The sequence below is a fragment of the Columba livia genome, chromosome 5, assembly GCF_036013475.1.
Source record: "Columba livia isolate bColLiv1 breed racing homer chromosome 5, bColLiv1.pat.W.v2, whole genome shotgun sequence".
NCBI lineage: Eukaryota > Metazoa > Chordata > Aves > Columbiformes > Columbidae > Columba > Columba livia.
In genome coordinates, this window is record NC_088606.1 from 6,862,653 (window position 1) to 6,881,662 (window position 19,010).

General features: G+C 45.5%; 1 protein-coding gene across 3 annotated transcripts in view; it reads left to right on the top strand.

Moving 5' to 3' along the window:
- PRKCH (protein kinase C eta) overlaps positions 1 to 19,010 on the top strand; it is a 121,473-nt gene that overhangs the window by 22,856 nt on the left and 79,607 nt on the right. For 2 of the 3 annotated variants that reach the window (XM_021292786.2, XM_065065840.1), the window contains exon 2: positions 3,518 to 3,581. In XM_021292786.2, the coding sequence (XP_021148461.2) occupies positions 3,518 to 3,581 (64 nt within the window). Of the gene's footprint in view, positions 1 to 1,092; positions 1,215 to 3,517; positions 3,582 to 19,010 lie in introns of those variants that run through there. The other variant, XM_065065841.1, reaches the window with a different exon arrangement.

Genomic DNA, 19,010 nt, shown 5'->3' on the forward strand with positions numbered 1-19,010 from the left:
AATTCAGATTTCTCCTTTGCTTGTCCCAATACAGCAGGACCTTTTCATTGCAGTATCTCTCTGGTGCTGATACTAAACCATCCAGGCAGTATTCTGCTATTCCCTAAAATAAGTACCAAATAGATCTTAGCATTAGGAAACTTTTCTCTGTACTTCTTACTCTTTGAATGTTGTCAAATACATACAGATGGTTACATTCCTGTATCACTTGTCTGCTATATTTTGATATGGGAGCCCCCCCTTAGCATCATCTCTGCTGCCTTCAGGCTGTTGAGTTTCTCTGAGCCTCTCCTGCTTCCTTTGAGAAAGAAGATCAGCATCAGCTGCATTGTTGACCCAAACTGATTGCATGGTCTGCTTCAGACTTTAATAATTCTGTCAAGAATAATACTGTGGCCCCTGCTTCTCTTTAAAAACATAATTTTTGCCTTTAAGCACCGATGGTTAATGCTCGGAAGAAAAGAGATGAGAAGCTAAACTTGGCGTAAGTGTGACACTTGCGTTACACCCGCACTGCTGTTGTGAGGTTGTATCTCAAGGGTGTTTGCTGGTGCTGGGAGGTACCGATGTTGCCAGAGCTATGTCAGAGCTTGGGCCGCCAGCCAGCCGTGTCTAGGTAGGGTTATCCCTTCCGTGGCTGGAGGGCCAGGCCTTTGGCAGCTGCTTCCTTTTGAAGTGCTCAAATCTTATTAAATAACAGCATAGTGAGAAGTCCTCTCAGTCTGTGAAAGTAGGTGCTAGCGACAGACGTTCTTTAGTGCCTGAAGAGACTGAACAAGGGCTTATATAATATATAATATAATATGTAATATTTGGGGGCAGAAGTCAGGGTACCACACTCCTCATTTGTGGGCATCTGGTTTCAGATGGTTACGAGCATGTTTCTGCGTGCCCAAATGCAGCTTGCTGGGTCGGTGAAGCTATCCCACAACATGTGAGCTTTCTGTAGCTGCGATGGAAAGGGTGAAGGCAGAAATGAAGGTGTAAAGCAGGGGTGGGAACACGGGGAGCTGTGCTGCAAGCATGGCAGAGGTCAACGCACAGCCTGGGCTCGGCTTGCTGTGAGCATCGCTGCGGCTGCACCGGCATCCCGTCTGTGGCCAGCAAGTGTGAGGAGCTCGCAGGACAAACCGCCACCAGCACGAGTCCCTCCACGTTGTGTGGCCGTGGGACGAGGGGTCCATGTGATGGCGAAAGAAAGCACGTCCTGTCAGGTGGGTGTTGCTGTCCGGGAGCTGCTCGGTCGTCTGATCTTGGGCAGGTCTGTGGTCAGACATTTTCCTTTCAGTTTTCTAGGTCAGAGATGATTTTCCATTTCAGGCACTTTCCACATATCTGGAGGTTGATCTCAGATACTGCATTGGCTGCTATTTAGCTGGTCAAATTTCATCTTTAAAGGAGATCACAGCAGATCCGAAAGACAGGTTTTTATCAGTGGTCTCTTAATTTTAGTTATTTAATTTCTTTGTATCTTATCTTTTATTGTTACTATCAAGTTAAAATCAGCGAGACTGTTAAGACTGTCTGGTTTAATGTCTTGCATAACACGAGATTTTACCATCAGTCCTGCATCCAGTGAGATGCCACTGTGCCAGAGATGTTCTGCTTCTTCAGCTTCTGGCATACTGGGACTTCAGCCCTTATTCCGGAGCCTTTCAGCTGTAGTATTTCATGACATCCTGCTAATATGTGCCATTAAATGATCTTGAGTGTAGCTAGATCCTCTTTTTTGGGGGCTGTTTGGCTCCTCCCTTAAATATATGGAGTTCAACTTTCTTTTTTACCTGTATCTTAATGATACTCCCTTGAAAGGACTGGTAGGTGCATGGCAGGGTTTGGCATGCCACGGGCAAACATTGTCTGGATTAGTGGTGGTCCCTACATCATTGTTCTAGAGTTTAGATTTATAGTTAGAGGTTTGTTTGAATGCTGTGGTATGTGTTCACACTGGAGAGAAATCAACGTGCTGGCAGGATACATCGTGTGTTAGCCAAGGCAAAAGAAGGAGCCAGGGCTCATCCTCCTTTCTTACAGGACTGGGAAGATTTTTTCTACATACTGAGGTGTATTAAATTCTGAGCATCTCCGTGATGAAACTTGGTGCTGCTGACGTAGAAGACTTTGCTTCTATTTCTGCCAGACCAAGGAGAGGTGGCTGTACGAGAGCAGAGAGGGTCTGAACGATCATGTTCAGTCATTCCTCCAGAGAGCTCTATTTTCAGAATTTCTGTTCCGCACAGATTATCGTTATCACGAGGTGTGAAGCTCCTCTTTACTAATTCTAACCTTGCAATTCGGAGGTGTGTGGGGGTTTGCCCTTTTGTTTTTTAAAGTGAGATTTCTGTGTGACAGTTTGACTTGAACCTCAGGGATTCTTAGCTGTGATTTTTTGCTAAAAACTAGCTGATGAGCAAAAAGCCAAAAGCAAGACCTTAATTAAGAATGTAAATAAAAATGAAAAAGCTGCTCACTGAAAAATAAATACCTTATTTCAAGGAAGGGTTGACAGACACTGCGGTTGAATCTCTGATCTGTAAAATGTTATTCTGTATCTCTAATTTGGATTAAATGACAACAGGTCTTTACATAACAGCACTAACAGTTCCCTATTTTCTATGGTTTAAGGCCAAAAGGTGATTTATGTAAGAAATTAGAGTTTACCCCAGCACTGATGCTACTTTGAGAGCAATGAAGATGCTGAAGGGAGTGAAGCATCTCCCTTATGAGGAAAGGCTGAGGGAGCTGGGGCTCTTTAGCTTGGAGAAGAGGAGACTGAGGGGTGACCTCATTAATGTTTACAGATATATAAAGGGTGAGTGTCATGAGGATGGAGCCAGGCTCTTCTCAGTGACAACCAATGATAGGACAAGGGGCAATGGGTGCAAACTGGAACACAAAAGGTTCCACTTAAATTTGAGAAGAAACTTCACAGTGAGGGTGCCAGAGCCTGGCCCAGGCTGCACAGGGAGGTTGTGGAGTTTCCTTCTCTGCAGACATTCCAACCCACCTGGACACCTTCCTGTGTAACCTCATCTGGGTGTTCCTGCTCCAGGGGGGGATTGCACTGGATGAGCTTTCCAGGGCCCTTCCAATAATCCCTAACATTCTGTGATTCAAGGGAATGACAAATAATAGGGAGAAAAATATGCATATAATTCACCAAACAGAGAATTGTGCGTGTTTAATGTTACTTTTGTGGGTTTTGTTGTTGTTGTTATTTTGTTTTTGTTTTTTAATTTTTATGTAGAATCTTTATTTCCTGTTGCAAATTTGAGATCGTTCAACATTCAGGCTCCATAAAAAATAAGGAGCATGATTCCTTCCTTTTCCTAGGAGTAATGAACAATTAGAGCCATGAATGCTTGATTTCTTTTTTATTTATTTATTTTTTTTTTTAAATTAAGGGTATGCATGCGAATATATATAGATCTTCAAATATTATCAAGTGTTGGCAGGATTTCTCCTGCAAAATCCTGCCTTGAAAAACAGTCTTCTAATATTTCCTTTACTTTTTCAGGTGGATTTGGAGCCAGAAGGCAAAGTGTTTGTCGTCATAACTCTTACAGGCAGCTTCACAGAAGGTAAGGGAATTATTTTGGCCTGTTTGTGTTAAGAGCTGGACTCTGGTATGTATTCTTGCCATCAGTCACCAAGTGAACAGTGTTATTTACACGGGCCACGTGCTGTTGTTCATCAGAGATTTCTTGAGCGAGGTGGGAGTTCTGGAAAGGGCTGTTCATACCGGCTGGCGCTGTGTGTGCCCAGGGACCCGATTCCTGCTTTATCTCGTTTATTTATCTGAAATTGTCCTTCAAACGGATTGTTTTTGTCACTTGTACTTTTCACCTGGATGCCTCTTGAAGGGCAAGCTGAGGACGGTGTTTAAAATAGAACATGTTTAAAACATCTGGAGGATTTTATTCCATGTTTCCCATCTACTTCACGTGCGTTTGTTTCCTGAGTTCACTTTGCACAGGAAACTTAGAAGTTTTTAGTGTGACAGCTGCCCTGAAAAAGTATCTGGGCAGATTTTCTTTTTCTCTAACTATATTTTATAGCGTGATATTTTTAATTTCCCTGTTGTTTGTTGTGATACCAGCTACGAGCATGGATGTGAGCTGTGCTGGAGGAACCCAGGAAACCTGGGATGGAGCTCAGAGAAAGGTTATTTTCTTCAAACCTACACCATGGTTCTTCCTTGTTTTAGCTGTGGTCTCAAACTGCATTTGTTGGGGGTGTTTTCTGTACAGAGGCCAGGAATTGAGGCAGGATCTGCTCCACTATCACTTATCTGCAGCCTGAGCTGGATTTTTAATGCCTTCTCTTATCCTGCCCTGAAAACTGGTTGCTTGGCACAAAGATTGTGCTGGGGGCTTCAGAGGTGACGGGGAGCTCTGCTCTCCCACCTCGCAGCTCCCCTGGCTCCTACCTTGTGCCAGGTGCCCAGGCCTGTCAATACCCCTGCTTTTGCTTTTCAAATGCAGGTTTAAATATGGTACAAGCTTGTGTTTTACTTGGATGTTTTTGGGGAGCTGTCTCGCTGTTCCTGAGCCGGCAGCCTGGTGTGTGCTGGGCCCCAGGCAGATGCCGGATGGGGAGCTGCTGCTTCAGAGGAGCGGGCGATGCTTTTGGTTTCCTTTTCGGCGGTTTGCACCCCGGAGAGCTCTGCTTCTGGCGGGATGGCTGTGGCCTTTTAATGCATTTGAGCCCAATCCAGTCTGTAATCAGCTGAGCCAGACTTGAGAGTCCAGCAAGGGTTTGCAGGGAAACAGTGTCTGTGTTCTCCATCTCCTCCTTTTCCTCCTCCTCTTCCTCCTCTGCAGCATCCACAGGCCCATAGCATGAAAGTGGTGGCAGGATTTGCAGTCATCTTTCCCCGTATGCATCTAGGAACCACGGGCAGGGTGTAATCCTGCTTGCAGGAAGGATGTTAGGAGGGAGACATGAACAGAAAGCCTGGCTGGCTTTGACTTCTAAGGAAATGTGTGGTCTTGGAGTGATGGAGAAGATGCGGAGTGTCACACCCTGGCACTGCAGCAAGGCAGAGAGAAGCAGAATTCTCTTTTCCAGTGAAGTTAACTTTCCAAGTAAAGCTGAGCAGGCCACAAAGCATCACTGCAACTTTCAGTTCTTTATCTGTCAAGTAGGAGTGTGTGTTTTTCTTTGCCCAGGTGGTAACTCTGGGGTCTGGGAGCTACTCTCACATTTATCCATGTGTTAAAATGTTTACAGATCATTTACCGTTTCTCCTCCAGGGAGATGCTCCCTACAACTGTGCTTTGACAGGGAGACATAAGGATTACTTTTTCAAGTTATAATTTGGGAGGAGTTTTCTGTTTGTAAGCAGAGAACAGGAAGAGTGCAAAAATCTCCTAGTAAGGCATGGAGGACAATTTTGCAGGTCCAAAGCAATGGCTCTTAGGGAGCAATAGGTGTCAAAAGGACATTAGAAATTTGCTTTAGTTGCCTATGATACAGCTGATGATGGAGAGAGAGTTGAAGAAACTAGAGAATCAAGCAGCTAGAGGGCTCTTGCTGACCAGCATGGCATTTTGTATCCACACACAAGTGGATCACGCTTGGCTGTTTAAGGTAGGGCTGAGCAGGGGTGATGGGCTTGAGCATAAATCCAAGGAGTGGTTCAAACTCCTGCTGGTGGCCAAGCATTAAGGCACATTGCTAACAAGGTCTCAGAGACAAGAGATGGAGAACTCAAATGTTTGTACTGCTACTGCTTTCTGAGGAAAATGGGAAATGTTGGAAATAGTTTACTTCTCTTTCCTCTGTCCTCTTTCTTCTGAAAAACAGTGAGGTCTCTTTCATAACATCATATTTTATTCTATGTTTCTGTCTCTCTTTTTTTTTGTTCTGGAAATGTGGATGCTCAGAATTGTATTTGAAATGGAGGGTTTTTTTGGAAAGAAGTCTGAGAATAACTCAGAGCTTGAAAGTACAAGAAGTGGCTTTCTCGCTTGTTTGACCTAATCTGGGGGCAGCAGCTACCATGTCCCCCCTGTTAGTGACAGCTAACATGGCAGAGACCACTCGAAGGCTGCATGTGCCTATGGGTATGCAGAAAACCCAACTGTCTGGGTTAGTAGTTTGCATTAGACCCCAACAGGATATCACATAGACCCACGTGGAGTTTCAAGTATCGTGATGTTCAGGACTTTTGATCATTTTTTTGTGACTTATAAATGGTTAAGTGTGTAACCCCAGTGCATTTCCTGCTCTGAAAAGGTTCCAGCAAGGGTGACGTGGTGCTGCAAAAAAAGCCAGGCTCCAGCAGGTAAAAAGAGCAATGCGGCTGTGTCTGTAGACTGATTCTTTGAGACACCAACATGCTTTTTTTAGTAGCTCTTGCCTTGCTGCTTTCAGGAGATCAAGGGAATAGAAGGATAACGTAATGGAGTCAGTCTGAGCTGTGGGGAGCATCTTCCTCTGAAAAGCTTCTGAGAGCTCCACTGAGCAAAGGTGGAGGGTCTGTGCCTGCTGCTGGTCCTCACGCTACGGACACATTATTCCTTTCAGAGAGGTTTTATGCCAAGCTTGTTGTTTTGTTTATGGAAACAGCAAAATTCACAGGGTCTCAACCACCATCATCTAACTCCAGCTAAGTAAAAGATCAAAAAGTGTCTGGAGAGAGGGAAGATAACAATTAACAAAAAGATAAAAAGGGCAAAAAACCCCCAACAAACAAACAAGCCTGAGGTGTTTGGTCCACCTGAGACTGAATAATTTTGTTGTCCTAGAAAGCTTACCTAAAATAGATAGTCCCAGTGGTGCTGGCAGCCTGTACTTTTTTTAGCTTCAGGAATAGTGGAGTTTTTTTGTTTGATCAAAAGGTTAATTTGGTTCTGCTTACTTATGGTGGGAATGGGGGAGAGGGTGGCCCTTCAGCAAGGGATGCAGTGTGTTTGACATAAGCATTCGTGTACCATCGGGATGAGGGCAGTATAGAAGACATAGAGCTGGGAAGAGGTTAGTCCTTTGTACATTCCCATAGGGCTCTTCTGTCCATTGGTGTTAACCTGCTGTTTTGAGGCAGGGAAATAAGCCTGTTTCACGTGTTAAAAATACGTGTAATTTTTCAGGAAGAGAAATGAAAGGAGCTATAGGAAGCGAGGAAGGTCTAGCAAAATTATCCCTGCCTATCTTTATTTTCTCTGCTGGATGTATTTGTTGCTGTGCTAAGCTATACCTGATTATATTAACTCCCCTCATTTAGCTGACATTTCCTGTGTAAAGCAACCAGTGAAAAATTAAATGAAAATCTCCTTACCTCGGAGGAGGTGACCTCTCCAAGCGTGACCGTGTCTCTGCTGGTGGTGCTGGGTCCCGATGGCCCCACTGGGGTGGAGGGAAGCACCCACTCCTCCTGCCATCTCCCACATTGCCCCAGGAGCTGTTCCACTCCAGGCTGCTTTCTGGAGAAGATGAGGACTGACTCCTGCCTGCCACACTGCAGGTATTGCCAAGGGATTGATTTCCCCCCACTATCTCCCTCAGAGGATTTTTTTCAGTCTTTCTTAGATTTTATTTATTTAACCTTGCCTGCTAGTGGGATTTTTTTTCCAAGTCATCAAAAATCATGATTTCTCTTTAAATTTCCTTATTCTTCTTAATTCGGATATTACCATGTTTTTCTTGGTGGCGATGCCTTTAGCATTTCTTACCTCTCTCTCTTTCTTTGTGTCTCCTTGCCTCTTTCTCCTTTTAAGAAAACAAATGTGGCTCCTCTGAGAGATCTGTCTTTGTGGTGGATGTGCCTCATCCGAGAATGTGCTGGGGATGAGAGTGGGGTGCAGCGTGCTGTGTGTGGGACCAAGCAAAGCTGTAGCTGTCCGAAGGATGTTCAGCTCTGCCCATCCCTGGGGACCACAGACGCTGTGGTTTAACTGAAGTGCTAGTGTCCTCTCTCCCTCCCTGTGATGACCCACATGTGTACCAGGTTTTCTGAGATAATCCACAAGATCTCTGCCCTGATGAGGCAGCATCTGGAGTTCTGAGTCCAGTTCTGGGCTCCCCAGTTTAACAAGGACAAGGAGTTACTGGAAGGAGTCCAGTGGTGGGCTATGAAGATGATGAGGGGCCTGGAGCATCTTTCTTATGAGGAGAGGCTGAGAGAGCTGGGGCTGTTCAGCCTGGAGAAGAGAAGCTGAGAGGGGATCTCATCAATGTTTATAAATATCTCAAGGGTGGGTGTCAAGAGGATGGACCAGACTCCTTTCAGTGGTGCCCGGTGACAGGATGAGGGGACAGACTGAAGCACAGGAGGTTCCATCTGAATATGAGGAGAAACTTCTTTACTTTGAGGGTGACAGAGCCCTGGAATAGGCTGCTCAGAGAGGTTGTGGATTCTCCTTCTCTGGAGATATTCAAGCCTGCCTGGACATGATTGTGTGTCATCTGCTCTGGTGAACCTGCTTTAGCAGGTGGATTGGACTAGATGATCTCCAGAGGTCCCTTCCAACCCAAATCATTCTGTGATTCTGTGTTCTCAACTTCATTTAAGGGAGAGTTTCTGTTTTATTGGTCTCTAGAATAGGTAGTGCTGCGTGGGGTGTCAAGTTTCCTAATGTTGTTCCTCTTCTCCTCACCTTGGCCATAACCATTTCCAGGTGGGCAGCTTCTGAGTAGGGTTGTCTTCCTCGCCACTCCTGGAAAGCACCTGGGAGCATCCTTTCAGGAAGACACCAGTGACCGGGAGCCATAGTGGTCCTCCAGCGTGGTGTGCCTGAGGGTGTCATCTAGGTTCTCCTGGCTCCAGTTGAACATGACCTGGTGCTTCTGAAGAGACTCTGTCTTTGAGGCTCGTGTTTCTAGCAAGTGACTCTGATGCTATCAGGGTGCTCCCTCACCTGGTTGCACAGCTGGTGATGGTGGCAGGAACTCAGACCTGCTCTAAACAACTTGTCTTTCTTTGCTACTGAATACTAGTCTCATTTGCAAAAGGACAAGCCATGAATTACCTTCTTCTTAGGCAGGGGGTGATTGATTTGAAATAAAATGCCTTGCAATGAGCGTGGGTGAATTGCAGGTCTTGTTGGTGCTTCTGGACACCTGTGAGAAGTTAGCAGAGATACTGAAGAGCGGGTCAAGGTGGATAGGTCAGGGTGTTTCATCACAGCAAAGCCAAACTGGGCACCAGGAGGCCCCAGGATGGCACGACCCTCTGTCCATTGCAGTACAGGAGTCCTGGAGCAAGCAGAGTCCTCTCGCAGCTTGGCCTGCAACGTGCGTTGCTGTGCCCTCGGTTTGCCACTTTTGCTATTTGCTGTTCTTAGTTTTGAGCACAGCTGATTAAATTAGTACAAAGTAATTATTTGACAGAATTAATGAATGAAACAAGCCTTGTAGGAAGTAAAGCTCTTCTATTTTAGTGCTTTGAGCATTTGCAGTTTTCCTTTTTTTTAATGTTGTCACTCAAAGTGATAATTCTGGCTTGAATTTCAGTTTTCATTTCATCGTTGTGAGGTAAGTAGTGGTTGTTTCTTTTCTTTCAGTGTCAGGAAAGACAAAGACAAATTTGAGTTCTGGGCAAGAAGTAGAACAATGAGAATATTGAAAAGCCAAGTGACTTGCTAGAAGAGCAAATATAGAACCATTTGCTGAATATTTAATGTCGGTAGGCTTTGCAACAGCAAAGGAGCCTGAACCTGACTCTAGAGCAAGGAAATGCTCCTTTAGTTGGCCACTGTCACATCTGTGCTTGGGGTGGTTTGTTCTCAAGCATGAAGACTCTTAGTCTTTTGGTTTTGTTTTTCTTAGAATACATTTTTTTTAAGGTGAAGTGGTTTTTGTCTTGAGAAACAGCACATAATCACACAGGCACCAGTAAAGATCTGCAGCCTTGAAGTCTCAACCAGTACAAAAGCTTTGTGCTAAGAAGGATTTTAGTTAAGGGAATAATTATTGGAAACTAGGAACCAGGAATGAAAAATGCCCTGTTTTCATCCCCTGGCTAGTTGGCCCACTCTGTTTTGGGTTACTAGCCCAAGCAACATTTTGAGGCATGTAGGAGACACCATCCAGAGGACCTCCTGATCTAAATAGGCAACATCAGTGCAGAATAGGATAGAGAAAGTTTTGCTCTGCTTGGTTCGGAGTCTGAGAACATGGAAATCTTCGATGTCTAGCCCAAAGTCTTATGGGCAGAGAGCAGCAGGAGACGTGTTTTTCTACAACCCGTACATTTTTCCAATGCTTACACTTTTTCCAGTGCTTTACACTGGTCACGTATGTGCACACTGCAGGCAGGGGATTTCCACATGCACTCCATGGTGGTTCAACTGTGCATTTCCAGATGGAAATGGGTCAGAACAATGTTTAGTCCCATGGGAGAGAAAATACACCGTAAACGCACCCTGGAGAAAACTCAGCCCTTGCAGAGACCAGGAATGTCATCCATAGATGCTGTGAACTTCAGTGCATCCTCAACCTTGCTGGAAGATGTCCATCAGGTTAAAAAGTAAAAGGCAATTCCAGAAGCTGATCAGGATGTCCTGAGCAGGTGCTGCTCTCCTGGGGGTCAGACCATGCAAACCTGCACCCCAAAGGACCTGTGTCAGCCAAGCCAGCGGGAGCAAGAGCAGCTCTATCCATGTCACGAAGCCCCCACAAGTTAAATACAAGGATGTTAAAGTTTCTCAGCAATGCTGAAGGTCTCAGGAGAGAGTTTTAAAGCCAGAGAGACCATGAAGAACCTCTTGGAGATCTTTTTCAGAGGGAAGAGCCTGTAGACATTCTGAGAAATGTCCTGTGGGCTATGAGATGCCATTAGGAGAAGTGGCTGTAGTGCATTTTCCCAAGCGCTGCCTTTCCATTGCCCTGTTAAAGCATGAGGAGAGGTCACTGTAATGAGACAGCCCAGCCTTGGAAGATAGACAAGATGGACAGATATGGGGCTAATGAATTGTTATTACTGTTTATGGTGGGAGGATAGTGTGAGTAATTTTTTCTAAGGTGAAGCCTTCAAAATTTACATTTGCATTTCACATTTAAATATTGCAGAAAGAAGCCAAGTATTTTTGGACCCTGGCACTCTTATATCTCACATATGCCTCTCCTCCTTAAAAAAGAAAGAAAAAAAGAGAGAGAGAGAAACAAGTTGGGTAAAGTCCGAATTTTCACAGGAAAAAAGTTTTCTGGGAGAAAAACAACATCCCTGAACTGTGTATTTCTGATTGCTGAAAGATCTAGGTCCTGGTAAATAACGTGCTTTGCTTAGCATTACAGAAGGACTCTAATGCATAGCCAGGAGGTGAGCAGCACCTTGGCATGCTGCATATCCACAAGACCACCTTTATTTCTTGGAAAATGATCCATTTGAGCTCCACAGCTATTGCAACATGTCTAATGCTGAAAGGTTTTTGGCAGTAATTCAGGACTTGCCACGATCTGCCAACTGCTTAGATATCCAGAGGCTGTAAAAATGCAGCAAACAGCAATATCAGGGTTAATTTCACTTCCTCAGTGGGCTGTGTTTTGTCTGGGCTCTGAAACCTAGATATAAATATGCAAGCTTGCAATCTGCTCTGGGATTTCAGTGTTTCTGGCTGTAATGAGGAACAGAGATTTATTTATTTATTTATTTTGCTTTATTTTTAATGTGATTCCTGGAAAAGTGACACTGATTCCCAGAGGAGCTTAAATCTCTCTACTTGTCCATGGAGGCCAGTGCTGTGCTGGGGCGGGTGTTTGTGCTGCGGCGAAGCAGGATGGCAAATGTGGGCTGAAAGGATCGGACCATGAAGCTCTTGGAGGTCGGGACCATGATCCTGTGGCCAGGGATGATGACAGGAGCCCTGTCCCCTGCTGCTGCACCCTGTGCTTGGTGATGCTGCTTCTTGGGCATCTCCCTCTGCGCCCATTGTGCTCAAGGGCACTGGATGGTGCTGTGGACTGGGGTGGAGTGCTGCACCTGAATTTCCCTAGACAACAATTTAGGAGGTACCTGACTGATTAAGTAGGTGAATGGCCGTTCAAAAGCCCCAGTATTTTACCTAGGGTCACCGTGTAAATCTGTAGGAGAAGCTGAAGGAAAAAAAGAAAACAACAAAACCACATTTTATTTATTTTTTAACCTCACCTCAGCTGACTGCTAAATTAGGCTGTGTCCCATTTAATCTGTTTGATATCCAGGACTGTCAACTTTGACTTCTGGAGGATAGCGTGAGCAATTTAGGTGGTAATTTAGGTGGTAGCACCACAGGCAAGTGTTTTCATTCTGTCTGGGTATCTGACAGCCCAGTCTGTCAGGTGTCCCGAAGTCCCTGTCACCTGGATGGGACAGTGCTGGACTCAGTTCATGAGTGGATCTGCTGGGCCTGTTGGCATGAGAGGACGGGCAAGGTAACAAGATACTGTTGTGCCACACTGCTTGATTACCTCAGTTTACCTGGAAGGTATTAATGCATCATTTAATTGCTTGCGGGAGGACCAGCAACATCAGTCGGCTGCGTGTTGAGGATGTTGTGGCAATTAATTCCTTCACCTCACTGGAGTGGGGTAAAATCTCAATAACAGCCAAGCAGAACAGGGTCTTCAGTCTTAGGTGAACTGGCGTGGAGCTGTAGGAAGCAGAACTTGTCTTCTAGCGGTACTTTTGGAGGCAAATACTCATGCTTGCAAATTATACACCCTTGTTTTGGGTTCTTCCTGAGTGTGGCCAGCATAAAATGCTGAGGTTCCTGCTCTTCGGTGCCAGCTGTTTTTTGTTTTCTGGAGCACTTCATTGTTTCCCAGAGAGATGCTGCATCAAAATAGAGCTTTGAGTGAAGAGATCCTGACGTTGTTTTGCCAGGGCAACCTCAAGCTTGGCAGAGGAGAGTGTGGGAGGGCTGAGAGCCTCTGCCATCCCCATCTGCCTTCTGCTGTCTTTGGGAAAAATCCACCCATTTGTGATCTTCTGGGAGAATCTGCATGAGATCAGCGTGGCTTCAAGGGCTGTGCACAGCAGGTTCCCACCTCAGTGATTGTTCCTTCTGGCAACGCTGACACTGCTGGTAGTTGCTGGTATGAGACTGAGGCGGTTTCATAATTGAGGGTAAATCTGTCTGTCTGAAAAGGATGCTCTTGGGTTTCCCTTGGGCTGGCCTTGCATGGGACCAGTTCTGCACCAGCTGGCTGGACTGGGAAGCTGAGCAAATATGGAGCAGGGGTGTGGGTTGGTTTTTGGGTCAGATATGTCCTCCTGTTGTGCTCAGAACTGGCCTGGGATGCTGTGGTGGGGCGGGAGGGGGGTACTTGGTGGTGCACAGAGGAGGGAGGAAGGCAGGAGGTCTGGATGAGCTGATGTCCTGCTCTCCGTATCCTATCTGCTGGGGTGTGAGGCAAGGACAGTGAATGCTGGAAACAATGGGAAAAGTCATTTGGAGAAAGAATAGAGGCATAAGAGTCTGGAGGAAGCACAGAGAAGAAATATAAGGAGACAGAGAAGGAAACAGGAGACTGTTCTAGGGAATGGTGGTAGGTGGGTATGGGCAGGAGGTATAAGGGAGAAGAAGCTCAAAGGGTTAAAGAAGGTGGGAGGTGGAGAATATGGACAGAGGGATGGTAGAGGAGCTGCCGAGGACGATGAAAGGCTGCAGGAGAAGGGTTGTGACCAGCAAAGCCTGTTTCTCGCTAGAATCTGGAATCAAGCTCTTAATCCCAGAATCTCAGCTCTTTTCTGCCGTCTAGCTGTCAGACTTGCTGAGCAGGTGTGCGTGTCCGCCGCTAGTGCTGGGTCTGCGCAGCAGAGCACAAGCCTGTTGTGTGAAGTGTTCCCCTGTTGGTGCTGTCCCTCCTCCCTGGAGCTGCATGTTTGAGACCACAACAGTGCTGGTGAACCAGGACCATGGAAGGGAGACACTGCTCCAGTTCCAGTGGGCAAACTTATTTCCAATGGTAGTTTTTGTTTCAAAAATTTAGGAAATAATCTTAAAACCTTCTTTTGTTACAGAATCAAACTCTCAGAAGTCAGGGACCACTGAATTTATTTTCCCTAAAATTTGTCCTTTCTATGTGTTCACGGTACAGACTTGCAGATCAGCAGGAGCAACAGCAGAAAGATGTTTCTTCTCCAGCTTGCCCAGCTCAGAGTACTTAAGTGGTGGGTGAAGGAATCTGGGGCCTCCGTCTGGTCACACACATTTTTATCTGCGTTGTCTCTGCTATTGTATTTCACCTGTGAGTGTGGGGTAAGGCACAAAAAGCCCTTCAGAGAGAAGTTCCAGTGTTGTTATCCAAAAGGGCTCATGGCAACTTGCACATCAGGGCCATCGCACACCTCAGCCATAGAGGTGTCCTGTGTTCCTGCAGCACAGGTGGTTTTGGGCTGTGCTCTGAGGACGAGCCCAGAACCTGGATGGCAGGGACACGCTGAAATCTCTGTAAGAGCTGTTGTGAGCATCAAACCGCAGGCTGGTTGTCATCTCCTGTCACTTCAGCCTAAACAAAGTGCCTCCCCATTGAGGGACTGGGGAAAAAGAAAAGATGAAAAGAGGTGCAAGCTTTAGGTGTTTCTCACAATCTGTAGGAGAAAGTGACTTTATTCCCACTCACCCACCTCTGCTTACTTGTTAACTGGGAGGAGTGAGATGGGAGAGCCTGCGGGAAGGCAGAATATGTACCTATTACTGCTGCTCTTACACTGGGTGGAAAGGGCCACCCCTTTGCGAGACTAGAATTGGTTGGTGGTGCTGGTGGTCATTATGGAGCTGGTGAAACTGGTAGGGTCCGTTGCTCTCTCTAGGTATAAAGAGATCCTGAGCCAAGGCAAACAATGCCCTCTCCATGTGGCACTCAGCACTTTTAAAGCTGGATTTGTATGGATTTGTATGGATTTGTATTTGTATGGATTTGGGACATCTGCTTTTGAAGTCTCAGAAATGGAGAAATATGTATTGTAAGGTGAAAACCCTGTTGGGGAGGAGATGGGGAAGGGGGTGGGTCAGGTCTGGCTGTGTTAGCTGCAGGGGAAGCTGTCACGGACAGCTGTGTTTTCTGAACGTGCCGCTCCTCCTGGCCTGCAGCCCTTGGGAAATCCCTCTGGGAAATAATAATAATAAATAATAACTTACCAGCACTAGGAGGAGTGCAGTGCATAGCAGAGCAGTGATGGCCCCTGCCATCGGTGCAGGTGTTTTAGGAGACGGGCTCTGCAATGAAGCCAAGTGCGATTGGTAGCCCGAGCACCAAGTATTTCCTTGTGGCATTACCAAGGTGGGGATTGTCCTGATGAGAAGAGGTGCTGCTTTTTTGGTGGATATCTTCACAGTATCAATAAACTTGGAATACAAGAGGCTGAATTTGGTTTTTTTTTTTGACGGATGCTTTGCAGCGGCAGCCGTCTGGCGCAGCCCGTGATGCGTGGGAGAGCAACATGATAAACAACCTGCTTTTTAAGGCTGTTGCAATTAGAGAACTTATTAGCAAGCTGCCACATGGAAATTTCAAGAGTACCAGGAATCAACTGTGTAATCAGAGCTGAGTGTGCGGCTGGACGACTTGGGCTGGGTCTGGGCAACTGCTGGGTGACCAGTTGACCGGGAGAATCCAGGTGTTGCAAGGTGGTGATTCAGATGTTGGTCATCCTCCCAGGGGAGCACAGGGCCTGTGCATGACCAGGGAAGGGCTGGGGCATCGCTCAACAGCAGTCAGAGGCCCCAACAGCAGAAAAAGGGGAGTGCTTAGCTTGTCCTACTTCATTAGCTTTCTCAATTAATTTGTTCCTGACTAGATTCCAGTTGTGCTTTGGGTTACAATTTGCTTTCCCACTGAGAGGTGCAGTGCCCCTGGTGAAGGAAGGCTTGAGGTTTTGTTGCTGCTCTGTTGAGGAATGTTCTTGCCATTTGTAGAACTGCTGCAAAACCTTGGATCCTTCTGGACGCAACTTTCTGGATGCTTGATACTCCCATTTCAACTGGCTTTGTGTTGATACTGTTTTCTTTGTGTGTTTTGTTTTGTGTTACATAAAGAATGCTTTCCTGGTCATCCTTCTTTGAAACAGATGTTCAGCCCACATCTCTGGAAAACTGCAGTGCCTAAGCATAGTTAAACAGACTTCATTGAGTGTAAAAACCTTGTGTGGACACTCTTGTTCTAATACCAAAGTGGCTGATTTTGAAGCTGGCCACAGAGCCCAAAAGAAGGATGTCTCCAGAGCATCTACTTAAAAATAGCTTTAACTTGCATCTGGTTAAAAATAGGTTTAACTTGGAGCTTGTGCTCCCCTGTGAGGGTAGGGCCTTATAATGGCCGTTGTGATACCACCTCCGAGCATGTGAGTTGCTGGTGGTTACAACACGCACAAGCCCCAAGGCATCAGGAGCAGGGGAGGGTTCAGGTTCTCTCTGCTCTTTCCCCAACCTGCCATTTCTGCTTTTCTCCAGGATTTTGCATGAATGATGGTAATGTTGACCCATAAATGTTGTCACTCCGTTATTCCTACCTCTGCACTGTGGCCAGTGTAGTTTGAAGTCTTCTAAAACTTATGGTGTAGAGCGCATGAATTAATCATGGAAAATATCAAAGTTACTTTGTTATTTTTATTTTCCCATTTTTAATGAATAATTTTTAAATAGTTTCCTTCCCTAATAAATCAGATCTCAACATTTTTCTCTTGAGTTTAATAGTTGAGAAGGACTAACAGGAGGTTTTACAATGGAAATTCACTTGCCTAAGCACAAGGAAATAATAATGATTATAGTTGGTGAGGGGAGGAGGAAGAGGAATAGGTTTGTTAAGGTTTTAATGAGCAATGCAGTAAGAAGCACGAGGTATTAGTATTATTTGCACATCTTAAAGTAAGGACGAATATTGTCCCCATCTTATGATAAAATTGAGACTGCAAGCAGATGTGCCTTTCTGCCTGAAGCTGAGGAGGGAAGGCAGTTGTTACTGCCAGTTTCACACTGTTTGTGTGAGTCAACTTTAAAATTTTAATAATATGGGTTTTCTTTTTTATTGGCTGCCTGCTCATACCCCAGATCAATGTGACAGGACTGGCGTATGGAGTGCTTGCAGATGGAGTCATGCTGGCAGGTCTGAGATGGTGAGGAGGGAGCAACAGGACGGGCATGTCCTTTTGGACCTCTACTGCTGCTGCGAGATGACCATAACTACAACCAGAGGGAAGCGTGTTATCTGTCATCCCACTGGATACAACCTCCCTAATTCATCTTGCTTTTCCAAACCTCATGGGTACTGTGTGGCCTTCCAGTTATGGTGCCTATCTGGGGCTCTGAAGGGCTCAGTTCAGTGTTTGGGTTTCTGCTGTTTTCCTCAAGTCCCTCCTCTAATTTAAAATAAAATCCTTCTCTCCTGGCATCTCCTCTTTGTGCAAGCCGAGGCAGTTCTTCTCCACTATTATCACTCCAAGCCGATCTCTTTCACAAACAAAAGTATAAGGTTAACATCTCCAAATTAATGCAAAAAACTTGCAGAGATGAAATGATAAAATGAAGTGTAGGTAAAATATTTCTTGCCTTTGGCAGAGAAGCAAGCGCAGGGTGAAAACAGGGGCTGTCCCCTTCCTTGTCTCACAGTGGTGTGGCTGTAAAGAAAAGTGGTTGTCCCCTTCAAACATCCTCCAGAGCAGCCAGTGGCTTTTCTACAGACTCTTCCCTGGAAAGCACCAGTGATCTCTGTGAACCTCATCTCTTATGGTACGGGGTGGCTCATGTTCACTGAAATCTTTTGTTAACCTTCAGCAGTCCCACTTGCTCAGTTCACTGTTACTCACTTCAGAAATTAATGGAAAGGCTTTTCCATTCATGTTTTTCAGCCTTCCACAATATGCTGCAGTACCTTGCTTTCATACTCTGTTTCCCCAAAAATAAAACAGGGTCTTATATTATTTTTTGCTCCAAAACTTATTACTTGTTTACATGTGTAGCTGCCTGGACACTATTTAAATTGACTTTTTAATGAACTGTAACTAGGGTTTATATTTTGGAGTAGGGCTTATATTTTAAGCATCCTGAAAAATCATGCTAGGGCTTATTTTTGAGGTAGGTCTTATTTTCGGTGAAATAGGGTACCTGTTAACACCTGTTAAGCAGACATCTAAAAAAATTTTCCCAGACATAACTTGTAAGAGCAGATGTGGAAAATAGTATTTTTGAGCTGCCCTGTGCATGTCTGAAAACCTGTGCAGCAATCACAATTAAAACTCTATGCAAAATAACCTGTATGGTATTCATAACTGGTTGGTAGACTGGAAGTGGCAACAGAATACTTGTTTTAAGAGTTTCTCAAGCTACCTTCTTCCTCCTCTATCACGTTCTCACAGACCTTATGCAAACAGATATAAAGCAGCTATTCCTCCTTCAGCCCCAGCACCGCGCTCTGCCGACTGCTTTGCATCCCTGTCCTCTCCTGCCCATGTGGGTGGCTGCCTGACAGCCACGTCCCGGTCACTCCAGCTCTGCAGAGCTGTCCCGTTGTCCCTGGCACTGCTGCAGCCAAGTGCAAGAGACTGTGAGTAAACCAGGCTGAACTCCCCAAAAAGGTCCTGGACCCTGGTTCTCCACCAGTGACGGATGGAGCAAGGCTGTAGCTGGTAAGCCTGGGAAATGCGGAGATGTTTCCAGTTGGCTTTGTGGTCTCTTCCTCACTCATTGCTGCCACCAGAGCTTTGGCATCACTGTGTAATTCTAGCAGTAAGCCTGCGATGGGCTTTTGTAGCAATAGCTGAGAACTGTCATGTTTGCCAAAATTGTTGGGTGAACTTCATTGATCCTGTTCTCACTGCTGCCACACTGAAATATCATCGTTAAGCCTCTGTACTCAAATGCTGCTAATTGCTGAGAGCTGAGATGAATTTATGTCCTAGACCTGGCAGGAAAACAAGATGGATTTGCTCTACGTCAGCACTTGGATGAGAAACAGAGACCTTCCCTCGACTGCTAAGTTCTGTGTGATTCGATACAGGGATAATTACATGTTTTTGCATTGTCAAGACTACTGATAATGCTGTTTCTTACTCATGAGTGGGAAAACTTTATTTTTTTGGATTCAGAACA